This window comes from Calliphora vicina, chromosome 3 (genome assembly GCF_958450345.1).
Source record: "Calliphora vicina chromosome 3, idCalVici1.1, whole genome shotgun sequence".
In the NCBI taxonomy this organism is placed as follows: Eukaryota; Metazoa; Arthropoda; class Insecta; order Diptera; family Calliphoridae; genus Calliphora; species Calliphora vicina.
In genome coordinates, this window is record NC_088782.1 from 79,636,353 (window position 1) to 79,650,779 (window position 14,427).

General features: G+C 28.5%; 1 protein-coding gene across 1 annotated transcript in view; it reads left to right on the forward strand.

Moving 5' to 3' along the window:
• LOC135955560 (uncharacterized) overlaps positions 1-14,427 on the forward strand; it is a 245,839-nt gene that overhangs the window by 100,084 nt on the left and 131,328 nt on the right. Inside the window, exon 5 of the mRNA XM_065505911.1 lies at positions 14,194-14,374. Coding sequence (XP_065361983.1) covers positions 14,194-14,374 — 181 coding nt within the window. The remainder of the gene's footprint in view (positions 1-14,193; positions 14,375-14,427) is intronic.

A 14,427-nucleotide genomic window follows, 5' to 3' on the forward strand; every position in this document is an offset into this window, starting at 1 on the left:
AAAAGTACTATTAGAATATAGAAAAAGTACCAAAAAGCAGCCATTTGTGGATTCCCACTCACTCTGGTCCATATAAGCTTTATTTCATGTTTCTAGGTTCATTGGTGAAGAAATTACAAAAAGTACCATTCGAATAAAGAAAAAGTACCAAAAAGTCGCCCCCTAGAACTCTAACTCACTTAGGACCATGTATGCTTAATTTCATGTTTTTAAGTCCATTGCTATAGAAAATTAAAAAAAGTACCATTAGAATAAACAAAAAGTACCATGAGGTATCCGCTTGAATTTTCAATCACTTAGGACCATATACGCTTAATTTCATATTTCTAGGTCCATTATATTATAGAAAATTCAAAAAATACCATTAGAATATAGAAAAAATACCAAAGAGCCACCCACTTGTAGTTTCCCACTCACTCGGTTCCATGTAAGCTTTATTTCATGTTTCTAGGTTCATTGGTGAAGAAATTACAAAAAGTACCAATCGAATAAAGAAAACGTACCACAAAGTCTCCCCCTAGAATTCTCACTTACTTAGGACCATATATGCTTAATTTCTTGTTTCTAAGTTCATTGTTATAGAAAATTCCAAAAAGTACCATTAGAATAAACAAAAAGTACCAAAAAGTCTCCCCCTAGAATTCTCACTCACCTAGGACCATATATGCTTAATTTCAAGTTTCTAAGTCCATAGTTATAGAAAATTCAAAAAAGTACCATTAGAATATAGAAAAAGTACCAAAAAACCCGCACTTGTGGTTTCCCACTCACTCGGTTTATATATAAGCTTTATTTCATGTTTCTAGGTTCATTGGTGAAGAAATTACAAAAAGTACCATTCCAATAAAGAAAAAGTACCAAAAAGTCTCCCCCTAGAATTCTCACTCACTTAGGACCATATATGTTTAATTTCAGGTTTCTAAGTCCATTGTTATAGAAATTTCAAAAAAGTACCATTAGAAGAACAAAACAGTACCTATAGTTCAGTTCACACATTTTGGTACCTAAATATTATCCCCTATTCCTAACACTAACTTCACTAACTAACTTTCATGCATATCAGCTAACTTTAATGTCGATAACTGAATTAATTTAAAATGTTAAAAAAGTACCATTAGGAGAAAAGTAACAATTTCCCTTTTCTTCCTTGAACACCCCTCAAGTTTGAAATTTAAAAATATTCCATTTTGCCAAAATTGTTTATGCTTCATGCATGTCTCAAAATATTAAAATCTGTGTTAATGTGCCCAAGAATAAATATGTTTTAAAAAAAGTACCAAACTGTTTACCCGGATTTGGCACAATATACACCTTGGTACTCGAGTTCCAAATAACACCCTGTTAGTTAATTTTTGTATGAATCCAGGAACCAACGTTAAAAAAATTATCAAAATTGGCTTAATAATTTCAAATATAATGTATTTTCCCGATTTTATCCCCTTTTTGGTACCATTTTTATCCCCATTGAGGTGGTACAATTTTACTCAAATAAATTTCTGTAACGTGCTGGGAGCTCATAATAAAATATTCGTATGTCTATGTCAAATTATAGACAAACATATTTTATGAAAAAGTACCAAAAATAAACACAATTTTTATCCCTTAAGGTTTCGAATTTCCAAAAAGTACCAAACTTATATTTTTTATTTTTTGATAAGTAAAGAATACGATTTAAAATTTGATTCTATGTTTATTGGTTTAAAAGATACATAGGGTTCCAAAAAAGTACCAAAGTACAGTTTTTACCCGTTTTCTCCCCTAAAAGTTTCGAATTTCGAAAAAGTACGAAACACCTGTCAGCTTATTTTTTGAATGGAGTAACGTGCTATTTTAAGTTTTTTTGTATCTTTATTAGTTTTGAAGATATAAGGTTACCGAATTTACCCGTTTTTTACCCCCTAAACGTTCGAATTTCCAAAAATCCCTTCTTATCGGATCGTTTTGGGGAGGGAGGAACCCACAGTTAAAATTTCATGATTCTAGCTTCAGTCGTTTGGGCTGTGCGATGATGAATCAGTCAGTCAGTCAGTGAGTCAGTAACGTTACTCTTTTATATATATAGATTGAAGTATTAAAAACGACGCACAGTACTCTGTATCATGGACAAAAGTCGAAAATAAATCTTTCTTCCAAATTTAATAATATGTATATAATTTGAAAGCTATGAAGACAACTAATATATGTATCCAAAAATTATTTTGAAATTACTATATTTGTTATTAAGAGAAGGCTCTAAAGTCAGAACATATTTCAGGGAAACGAACGTGCTTTTGAAGATAGATTCACATAAAATATCATAAAAATTTAGGTTTTTGAAAAAATGTTTTTTGGTTTAATATTTTAAATAACTATGTTTACAGTCAATAAACAATAAAATCTTGTGGTGAAATTTCATTCTTAGAATGTTTTTACAAGGGTTGAAAAAGTGCATATAAAAAATTAAAAAATATCAAACTTTGGCGGAAAATATAAACAAAGTGTGTAAAATGTAGTATTTTGTTTTTATTATTTTTTATAGTCAATTCATTTATTTATTAAAAATAAAAATAAAATTAACGGAATTTTTGCCGCTTTTTTGAAAAAATGGTTATTATTGTTCATTTTAGTATAAAGTGTTAATAATTTCCCAAATTGAATATTAAATTAAATCTTTTAAATTATAATATCAATTGTAAAAATTATGTGTTTCAAATTTTGAATAAGTTTTCTTAAAAAATTTGAGCTTTTTTTTGTTGTTTGTATTAATTGGTTCATTGGAGTTGCTAAGTATTGTTTGTAATGTTTAATGATATTTACTATAACGTCACTGGTTTTTAATTGTATCTTAAATAAAAATAGCGCTAAAATTTTGGAATTTTGTTATAAGTAATTGCTCTTGATAATAATAATATTAATTTGTAACTAATAAGATGATGTTGTTTGACAACATTTTAGCAAAAGTAGTGCATTGAAGTTCATTGAACTTCTTACAAAATTTATTTTTTTTCTGTCAAAATGGTTGTTTTAAAATATTAAGACTTGATTGATTGCTGGTTTTCCGCATCTTCAATTAAAAGAACAATAATAATATATAAATTTTAAGAGAAAAAATTGGTAATGTATTTACATTTTGAAAAAAAAAAAAAAACTATGAAAAAGTAAACTTTTTTAATAAGAGATTTTGGTAAATGTCATTAATAATATAAAAAACAATCCTTAATTATAAATTAAGAAATGAAATCACTAAATATGAATTTTTAATTTACCATTTTTAGACTTATATTACCTAAGTTAAATTTTAGCAAATTTGAGACTAATACGTTTACCCATATACATAATTTAATTTAATGTAATTATTTTAAAAAAATATGTATTTCCAATAAATAAGAAGTTTTATAATTATTACATTTATTTTCCAATATAAAATTGGAAAATGAAGTGAATTTTCGAAAGAATATTAAAAAAATAGTTTTATTTGTATAAATAAAGTCAAACGAATTTTGTATAAATTAGGCTTATATGAAAGCAAAAGGAGCCCTTGTTCATAAAATTAAATATGCCACACAATTAAAGACCTCAATTCTAGAGATAACTGAAAATGTTTTAGACATTTTAATCAATATTTTAGCTAAAATGTACTTTTTGTTATTCAGGATATATGGCAGGTTGGCAAGTCTTTTTTTTTTAAATTCATTTATTCAATTATGTAATTATTACAAAAGTTGTATTGCCTCAGCGTCCATAGGACATTATTGAGGACAGTTGGCAAAGTAATTAAATACTTAAGAATTTATATAATAATAAAAAAAAGTATTTACATATATATTTACAAAATTAAATGGAAGAAAAAAAAATATATATTTTAAATTTTAAATGAGATCATTATTACAATAGAAGCATTTCTAAATTATTAAATAAATATTCTTTTATGTTTTTCTTAAAAATCGAAATTCGTTGGATATTTTTTATAGCTTCCGGTAATTTATTATATTCCAAACTACCCATATGTTCCACTCTTTGTTTTGTTTTTTCTAATCGGCAATTAACTACTCTTAGATTACTCGCATTTCTTGTATTAAAGGCATATTGATTTCTTGAGAATAGAATAGTATGATGACCAATATTATGCATAGATTTGTAGACATACAGCAAAAGTTGAGTTTTATATAGACCATATACGGGAAGAATTTTTGCAGTTATATCTTTATATAAATGTAAGGTCGAAAAAGACAATGGAAGATTAAATACAGTTTTCAATGCTTTATTCTGAGATCTCTGAAGCGATTTAAGCTCTCTGCTTTTATTCCACGCATACACAACAGCCAAATAGTTTAAGTGACTCTGAATTAAGGCTTGGTAAATTATTAGCTTTGTTCTAACGTTAAATTTGTTCTTAAATTTATAAATCAAACCAGTGGCGGATGCAATTTTTGACTTCAAATTTTTTATGTGTATATCCCACGATAGGTTACTTTGTAGGTGTACGCCAAGATATTTTGTTGATAAGACCTCATGCACAAGTTTTCCATCCACAAAAATACTGAAATTCTGATCATGAACCATATAAGGCTTAAATCTTAAAAGTTTTGTTTTTTCTGCATTTAAACATAGCCTATTTATCCTCGCAAGGAGTCAATTCATTTTAATAAACTTTCGCTCTCGCTTTTCAATAGTAGCATTTGCAGCTGCGGATGAAATAATCTGTATTATTTTAGAAATATCTTCAGATGGGTTACCAGTCTCATAATACGATGACATAAGGTTGTTAAGGTTGTTTTTCGCTTGTTCATAATCACAAATTTTTCTAATGGATTCAATATAATCACAACTGTTACTGAGAGTATTCAATTTAATAGATAATATATTATGGTTGGTTAAACTGCATGCAATAGTATCTATAAGAATATCGTCTGTGATGTTACTATAAACATGATCAATACATGTACCAGATTCAGGACGCGTTATCAAATGATGACAGTTTTTGTAGCTGAAGCTTAAAAGAGTATCAACTAACTCAAGTTGTAACGAATTTTGTATAAAATCAATATTTGAATCACAAACAACCATTCCAGGATAGTGACCATGTTGCGTTAATAAATTTTCCATAAATGTCGAAAAAGTATTCAAACTACATTTTTGGGATCTATAAAATGATGTAAACTTTAAAGGTTTTCCATTGATTTTTAGGCTCTCTAACGAAATTGTTATTGCTTCAATAAAATCGTTGCTTTCACAACTATCTATTTTATAATCTATACTTTTGTTTATGTAAATTGACGTTCCACCATATCCATCTATTCTGCAGCAGTGTACAGCATTATAGCCAAAAATATCGTAAATTTGAGTTACATTTGAAGAAAACCAAGTCTCTTGAATGGCAATGATGCTGGGTAGTTTTGGAAATTTAGAAACTATAAGCTTAAATTTATTAAACTTTTCAATTGAAGAAATGCTTCGAACGTTTACAGAAATAATATTAAACAAGGGAACATTTATAGAATCATAATAGTTTTTAAAAGAATAAAGATTTTCAAAATGTTTATTATTCATATATGGTAAAAAAGAAATATTAAAACTTTAATTAACATAGAAAATAAATAAGTTATTTAAGTTATTGAGAAGGTGACATAAATGCAGAACGGTTGCCATCATCATCATAAGTAACTTCTCTTAATCCTGATGCTCGAAACGATCTACGCTTATTTTGATTTGTAGTAGCTTCTAATAGCAAATCATCTACATCGAACTCATTTTTGATCAATTTTGGTCGAGATATTGCGCTTCTCTTTGTATAAACTTTGCCATTGTAGGTGTAAACAGATCTATAACCAACATTTTTCAACGAATTTGCATATTTAAAAACTTTAAGGGTCTCTCTACTTAAATAATCATTCACATATATATCTTTGGTATTATCATTCTCTTTAAGTTTCGATTTTGCAGCCATCAGAGTTTCTTTTGATTTTTTAGAGTTAAATTTAACAATTAAAGTATGTTTATTTTTTGACGCATTCTTATTTTTAATAATAAAAGCATTTTCAACATGATCTTCTTTTAAGTCAACTCCAACGTCTTTGGAAATTTTTAATAACGTAGTTGCATTTTCTTCTAATTCGACACCTCTAATTATGCAGTTTTTGCTGGCATGTTCATCACTTAAGTATTTTACGGTTTCCTTTAATTCCTTTACCTCACATTTTAATAAATTATTTTCTTTTTGAACAACATCAATTTTCTTCTTATTTTCAGCCACCGTAGTATTTCATCATATTGTTTTGACATAAATGTTATTGCATCTCTCATTTCAGACAGCTGATCAAGTTTAGTTAATTGTTTTCTTATTTCACATAATTCTTCTTTTACGTTTCCACCACTTTCTTCACATTTATTACAAAAATAATCTTCAGTCTCATTGTTTACCAAATATGAAAACTGTTGTTTGTTTAATTTAGTACATGATACATGAAAGTTGTTAGTGCACTTGTCACACTCAATGCTATCTTGATCTTCTTTTACTTCCATTCTACATTGTCCACAACAAATAATAATTTTTTTTTAAGCTGCGACGATTTTTTCCAGGCATATTTCAATGTTCACTTAATATTTGAACTCGTTTTACAATGTTTTTAACAAATTGTGTTTTTAATTGAATATTATTCTATTTTTTTAATAAAAATAAATATTTTCTATGTAGATGTAGAAATTTTGACGTCTTGTCGTACAGGGTTCCCAACTGTTTTAGTCCTTCATCCGATTTTGCTGAAAGTTTGTATTTTATTTAAAAATGCAAAAATATACTTGTGTACCAAATGTTATATCTTTACGAAAGCTCCTTCCACTTTTGTCCATTCGCTATATGGGGACAAAGCACTGTGCGACGGTCCTCAATGAGCATCAAAAATAAAATACCTAGATTTTTAAATAGTATTAAAAAAGTGTTGAAACAGAAAAAAGGTCCAAGAGTAGTACCATAATACTTAAGAAGGCAAATTTAACAAATCCTTAAGAATTGTATTGTTTGTAAAATTTTAAATAATTTACAACAAAACAAAAAAGTCTGCACAAAATAAATTTTATTTTAGTTTAAAACTTGAATAAACATATGAAAAACAAATAAATAACAGATTAAATACTGATCACAAAAATAAACTTAACATTTAAATAAATAAACAACTAATGAAAAATGAATTAACATAAATTTATGTAAAAGAAAAACAACTAAATAAAATGAATAAAAAAACTTGTGAAGACCAAAGATCTTAATTGACCAAAGATAACAAACATCAAATACAAAACATAGAAAATCCAAATTAAATATAAAAATTTTCAAAACAAGGTCAAGCTGAAAATTTAAAAAATCTAGAAGCTACCTCAAAAAACCACCACCAGCAAAGCAGGACAAATCAGCAAAACCACCCAAAATATGAACACTTTTTACTCCCATTGGCTACTCTAAAATTTTAACTCAGTGTGCAAAAGCTTTAAAATATGAACAGCTTATTTTTGTTTATTAAAGTATTTTATCTATCTACACAGAGTTCTAATCTAAATCTACAGGGTAGTGGCTAAATTCTAATTCAACTGCATAATAATTTGGGGATTTCCCTAGCTGTATATGGGAATTAGATGCATTCGCAAATACGAACAATCTTGCAAAAGTGAACTGGCCTGGTTTTAATTAGTTCATATTATTGCTAGTGCACTGTAAATCAAAAACTCATTTTTTTTTATATAATTCATTAAAAACTCTATATATGTATGCATTACATGAATAGGCAAAAACAGGGTAATGATTTCGCAAGGAAAATGCCATCAGAACAAACATATCAACCCCAAAAGTTCCAACGAAATTTTCACATAGAAACTAATGACCGAAAAATATACGGTCAAGTTCATACTAACGAGGATCGAGAATAACCTCCAAGATTTTCAAGAATATGTCGAAGATGTGAATAATCAGTGTCACGAAGAAAACTCAGCCGATATTCTTGAAAATGTTGACATTAATGTTTTAGATTAGAGAGCTCGTCTTTGCCATATTTTCAAACCAAGACGAACTCCGGTGAGATTCTTAGAATTTTGGTGGATACAGGATCTAATAAAAATTATATACAAAATTCTCTAGTAAAATTATGCCATCCAAATAAATTTAAATTCTACGTCAAATCCGTTGGAGGTAAAACCGCTTTAACCCACCTTACATTTTTAAATCTCTTCGGATTGAAACATATTAATATTAAATTCATTTTACTCCCTGTTTTAAAATCGTTTCGTGCTACACTGGGAAAAACATAATAATTAGCAGGAAAAAAGTCTACATACAACGTAGTATCTTCTAACATCAAATATAATATTAACAAGTAAGAGTGCTATATTCGGCTATGCCGAATCTTATATACCCTTCACCTTTGTTGTGGATGCATTATTATTTTTTATAATTAGTATATAGGTATGTATGTACATTGCCCACTTTCAGCGTACAGCATCCTAAATTTATCAAGAACACAAAAAACAACAACAACGCCAAACGAAACTGAACACCAAAAGAAAAAACAAAATACGCAAGTCAATGAAACCAACACACATCCAAACATACGTTTAATTGTATAAAAAACAACAACAACGCCAAAAGAAACAAAACACAAAAGAAAAACAAAATACGCAAAGCATGCACATTCAAACATATGATTTGTTGATTTTTTGTCAAAAAAACCAACACACAACCAAACAAAAGTTTAGTTGTATAAAAAACAACAACAACGCCAAAAGAAACAAAACACAAAAAAAAAAAAAAAAATACGCAAAGCTTGCACATCCAACCATACGTTTTGTTGTTTTTTTGTCAAAAAAACCAACACACAACCAAACAACCGTTTAGTTGTATAAAAAACAACAACAACGCCAAAAGAAACAAAACACAAAAAAAAACAAAATACGCAAAGCTTGCACATCCAACCATACGTTTTGTTGTTTTTTTGCCCAAGGTGGACCAACCAAATATTAAGAGTTAATTGTTTTTTTAATTTTATATAAAATTTTGAAATAATATTTATTTATAGCTGTATGTTGACTTTTTTCCTATGAATTTTTAATGTTTTTGTTATTATTGTTTCTAATATGTAAATTAATTAATTTTTTATTTTATAAATAAACTTATTTATTAATGTCCTAAATATTGACATAAACATTTTTTTTAATTTTCTCTAAAACCCTAAATCAAAGGGTGTATGTAGACTTTTTTCCTTGACTGTATATGATCCTGGTACTTTTTCTTTATTATAATGGTATTTTCCAAGGCGAATTCATACAAGGTGGTGTCAGTTCTACAAAAACAACGAATGGTCTTAACAAATGTCAAAAAAACTAAAATGAAAAATTAAACAAATAAGTTTTTAAACGTATATTAAATATAGTGTAGATAATTGAATATTGTGGGCTTTAATTATTTATGTAAACAATAATTTTTAATTGTTAATAAGCTTAGAATATGTAGATATTTAAATATAAAAACAAGCTTTGACAGTTGTTAGAACCAAAAAGCGAAAAAAAAAATTATCAGCTGTTTGACTGACTCCAGGGCACACTTAGAAAGGTGACTGCATCACTACAACAATACAAAAACAACAGGTACCTTGTTTTTGTTAAAAAGTAGGTGAACTGTCAAAGTTGCCTGTTGTTGTTTTTGCTTTTGGGTTTGTTGTATTTTTCGCCACAACAACCACAAGTGAATTGACAATTCAAACTGAATAAAAAAAATAATCAGCTGTTTCATCGCAGTCACCTTCCTAAGTGTGCCTTGGACTGACTCCACCTTGTATAAATTCGCCTTGGTATTTTCTTTATTATCTTCAACAATGAACATAGAAACTTGAAATGGGCGAATGGGAATCCACAAGTTGGTACTTTATGGTACTTTTTAATTATTCTAATGGTACTTTTTTAATACATTTATTGTAATGAACATAGAATTATGAAATTAGACGAAAATTATCCTGAATGAGTTAGAATCCGCAAAAGATGGATTTAGTTGTACTTTTCTTCCTTCTAATGCTACTTATTGAATGTTCTATAATAATGGACATAGAAACACGAAATGAAGCATTTATGGTTCTGATTGACAATCCAAGGTGAAGATTTTATGGTACCTTTTCCTATTCGAATACTAATTTTTGTATTTTTTTTAATAATGAACCTTGAAACAATAAATTATATACAGTAAATGTTTCTAAATATGTGACAATCCACAAGCGGCGATTTAGTGGTTCTTTTTATCGTTCTAACGGTACTTTTTGAATTTTCTCTGAAATAATTTGCTCATATATATTAAGCATCAGTGATGGGATTTGAACATTTATATTTAGTGCCACATTGATGTATAAATTGTGTCAAAATGGGTCCAATAGTGCCCAAACTACTTTTCACAAAATAAACCGAATTTTTATACAATTTGATAAAAAGTAGAAGTAATTCAATCGAAACATACTACGTCATTTGCTATTAGGCTCTTTGAATTCGTATTTGCAAATGGCATAATGTGATTATGATGGCCTCAGGCGGGGTTAGTATTGATCAAAATGTATCTGGTCGGATTGATAAATTTTCCGAGCCTTTCATTCAATTAGTTTAAGTTAACTTTAGCAAATTTTATTATAAATAAATTACGAAACGTGTGGTGAAAAAAGTCCCTAAGAGAAATACAAATTCCGATATACATACCACCACAGACATCGTCTTCGGACAATGAAAGAGGCAAAAATTCAGTATATGTTAAGAGAATTAAACTCGACTTTACTTAAGAGTGGGCTTTAGGTCTATCATAGACAAGTTAAAGTATACTTCTGACATTGAAGTCGACTCTAAATATAAAACTAGCTTTTTAACTCGTTTAACAAGAGCATCAGCTGTTCTTCGCCTAGTAAAAAAGTTCGGCAAAAAGAAAAATGTTTTTTCTTCAGATTCCGGTTACTTCTATTGTTTACATTTTTTAGTGTTTGACAATGATTATGAGCCAATAGCTATACGAAATAAAATTTGAAATATTCTTAATCATTTCTACATTATTTTGTTTATTTATAAAAATTTTCCATTTTAAATAAATTTCACTCAAATCGTCTTAAAAATAATTAGTAAATAACCACACAACCTTTTTGTATATTTTGTGACATTCATAAATTTTTACTGAAAATATAACATGTCTAACTAAATCTGATATATTTTACTTTTTCAGGCAATTATTTAATAATAATCGAACTTTAGTACAGATGTTTAGTTTAATGGCTCGATTTGAAGAAGAATAATTTTTTTCAATAATACAAAATAGAATTTAAAAAGAACTGTGGTTCTAACAGTTCTTTTTAAATTCTATTTTGTATTGCAAAAAGTGCTGGTATCGGTCAAAGCTTCGTTATTTTTAAAATAAAAAAATATAAGTTGAAAATGTTTAATAGCTATTTCCGAAATTAATTCAAAAAAACTATTTTTATTTTGAAAAGTATAGAAAGTGCCAAAATAGTATCGAGTGTGCCATTGTGCCACTCAAAATGTAATAGTGCCAAAAATGGCACAATTGTGCCATAAATCCCATCACTGTTAAGCATATAGGAGAGGGCCCAAAACAAAACTCAATAATTTTTTGGATAATCGAATAAATTTATTTGGTATCATCATCATCATCATCATCATAATATTAATAGGCAAGTCGATTTCTTTAGACCCCTTTTACTATCACATTATACATTTAATTTGGGCAAGAAATATACCATTTTAAAGGGATTTATTCACAGAAGTGCAGAATATATATTTTATTGAAATCGGTTCAGTTTTTTAGGAGTTATAAGCGTTTAAAGATGTTACTAACACATATGCAAAAACGTGTACATGTGAACCTTAAGCTAAAAAGTAAACAAAGCAATGCGTAAATAAGAGAAACAATTAAACAGTATTGATTTCGCTCTGTTTTAAGTGAGAGTTGTATAGAAAACAAAGAAGAAGACTTTAGTAATTTAAATTCGCTTTAATAAATATACATATTTTGCAGGTGTTTTTTTATTTTCTAACTCCCATATGCATAAACAATTTTTAAATTTATCAAAGGTTTATAAAACAAAATTTCCATTCAAAATTTGTTTTATAAACCTTTGACAAATTTAAAAAACTGCTTATGCATATGGGGGTAAATATGTAATTGTAGATAAGTAAATAGTTATTTTATAATTGTGACGATTTTCAACGGTTTATCACTGCATGAGGTTTAATGAAAAATGGAACTGATCGGAAAAAATGGTGAGTCGCCTCCCATACAATTTAAATAAGTAGTTATTTCTAAATATTTTGTGAGCTATAATTGCAAGATTCCTCAAACTTAGTCTAAATGGCTCTTTTATAAATTTTCATAGTTTCGCTGAAATTGTTCGGGATTGGAATAGTGGGCGTTGCACACCATATACAAAGTATATAATTAATTTCGAATATCTGTAGAACTATAATTGTAAAAGTGTTTAAACTTTTAGCGAATTAATTTCTTATTACTGTGCGGAGTTTAGTTGAATATAGACGGAATTAGATTAGAGGGCATAGCACCCAAAATGGGAGAGGTCGGAAAAGGATGTAAGTCACCTCCCATACAAAGTAATAATTGCATGGTTCTTCAAACTTTGTCCGCATAACTCTCTTACCATTTTACACAGATTGGCTGAAAATGGTCGGGATTGCATTAGTGGTTATGGCGAAAAGTAAATAATTAATTTTGAATATCTGGAGAGCTATAATTCTAAGAGAATTTAAACTCTGTATCAATCAATTTATTACCATTCTAATGAGGTTAGCTAAAAACGAATTTATTCCTGATCCCTGTTCGAAGTTTAGCTAAGCATGATCGACTTAGTAGGAATGACCCCTCCCTTATAAAGGAAACTTAAAGTAAAGCTTGATAATTACATAAAAGGTTTAAAAATGGGTGGGATCAGAGCAGTGGAGTGGTATCTCCCATACAAAATTAGTTAGTTATTTTCGAATATCAAGTGAACTGTAATTGAGAGATTCTCAAATTTTGTTTGTGTTATTTTCGTATTTCCATTCATATTTTTTTAATTTTACTAGGGTAGGGGTAGCAAAGTGCACCGAGTTATGCTAGTTTGGTATTAAATTTCAATAAAATTATTGATTTTTGTTATGGTTTTTAAAATGTGTAGAATTGGATTCAGTCAAAATTGTATGAACTTATTGAAAGTGAAATTATTGTGTTATTATGGACGTCCTTATATAGTCCTGATTGAGTGAAAAAGTAAATTTCTGTAACAAGTAACAAAGTATGATCGTGCAAAAAAATTTGTGTGTATATCAATATTTTTAAGAGATTTATGCACGTTAAGGTGATTTTCGAAAGCGGGTCATAGCGGGAGCTATAACTAATTATGGGCCGATCACAATAACATTTGGTGAAATGAATTCTGTATATATAAGACTTATTTGGAGCGAAATTTGTGTAGATACCTATATAAATTAAACATTTATGACCGATAAAGTCCAATTTCGGGAGGACATTTGTATGGAGGCTAGGTGAAATAATGACCCGATTTCAGCCAGTTTCAATAGGCTGTGTCCTTGGGCCGATATGTACCAAATTTTATCGAAATATCTTCAAAATTGCGACCTGTACGTTGGGCACAAGGTTTACATGGACAGACAGCCAGCCAGACGGACGGAAAGTGATTACAAGTCGATCTGAATAAAGTAAGAACCTACAAAAAGAACTTAATATTTTAAGTTCTTTAAGTTCATATCTTCTGTAAGCAGGTTTGTAAGGGGTAATGTAGCTTCTCTCCCCTACAAACCTACTTACATGTAAGCTCCAATTTGTACTAGGAATATTGTCAATTGCAGTTTTTTCTTTATACTAACAATTCTGATAATTCTAGTAAATTAATATATTAATTGTAAACAAATTACCAGCTATGAGTGTAAACTGTTAGGAACAATAACAGCTTCCAGAGAACCAGACTTTCACAACATTTAAACAATTTTAGTATTTTCGTTTCATTTTTAATTACATTTCTATTATCGCTATATAATAAACTATTACAACCACAATTTTACATACTTTATTAATATTTATCTCCTATAATAGGTTAGCGAAATTTAAGGCAAATAAAAAATTAGCTTTTTCTTTTGCTCTTTTCCAATTTATACAACTCATAATTTTTGTTCTAATTGAAGATTTAGCTGATTTCTTGTGGACATTTCGAACAAAGCTGGCTGCGTCTATTTCAAGGATGAGAATTAAATATGGCGCACATCAACTTTCACAACTGCTTCCTCTACATTTACAGAATGAAAAAGTAGCTATAGCTGCCATTAATCCCATTGTAACTGGCTGGATAAATCCCTTTCTGATAAGGTAATTTAATATATGAGAATTTCCACTTTAATTTCGAATAAATATTGTGTTCG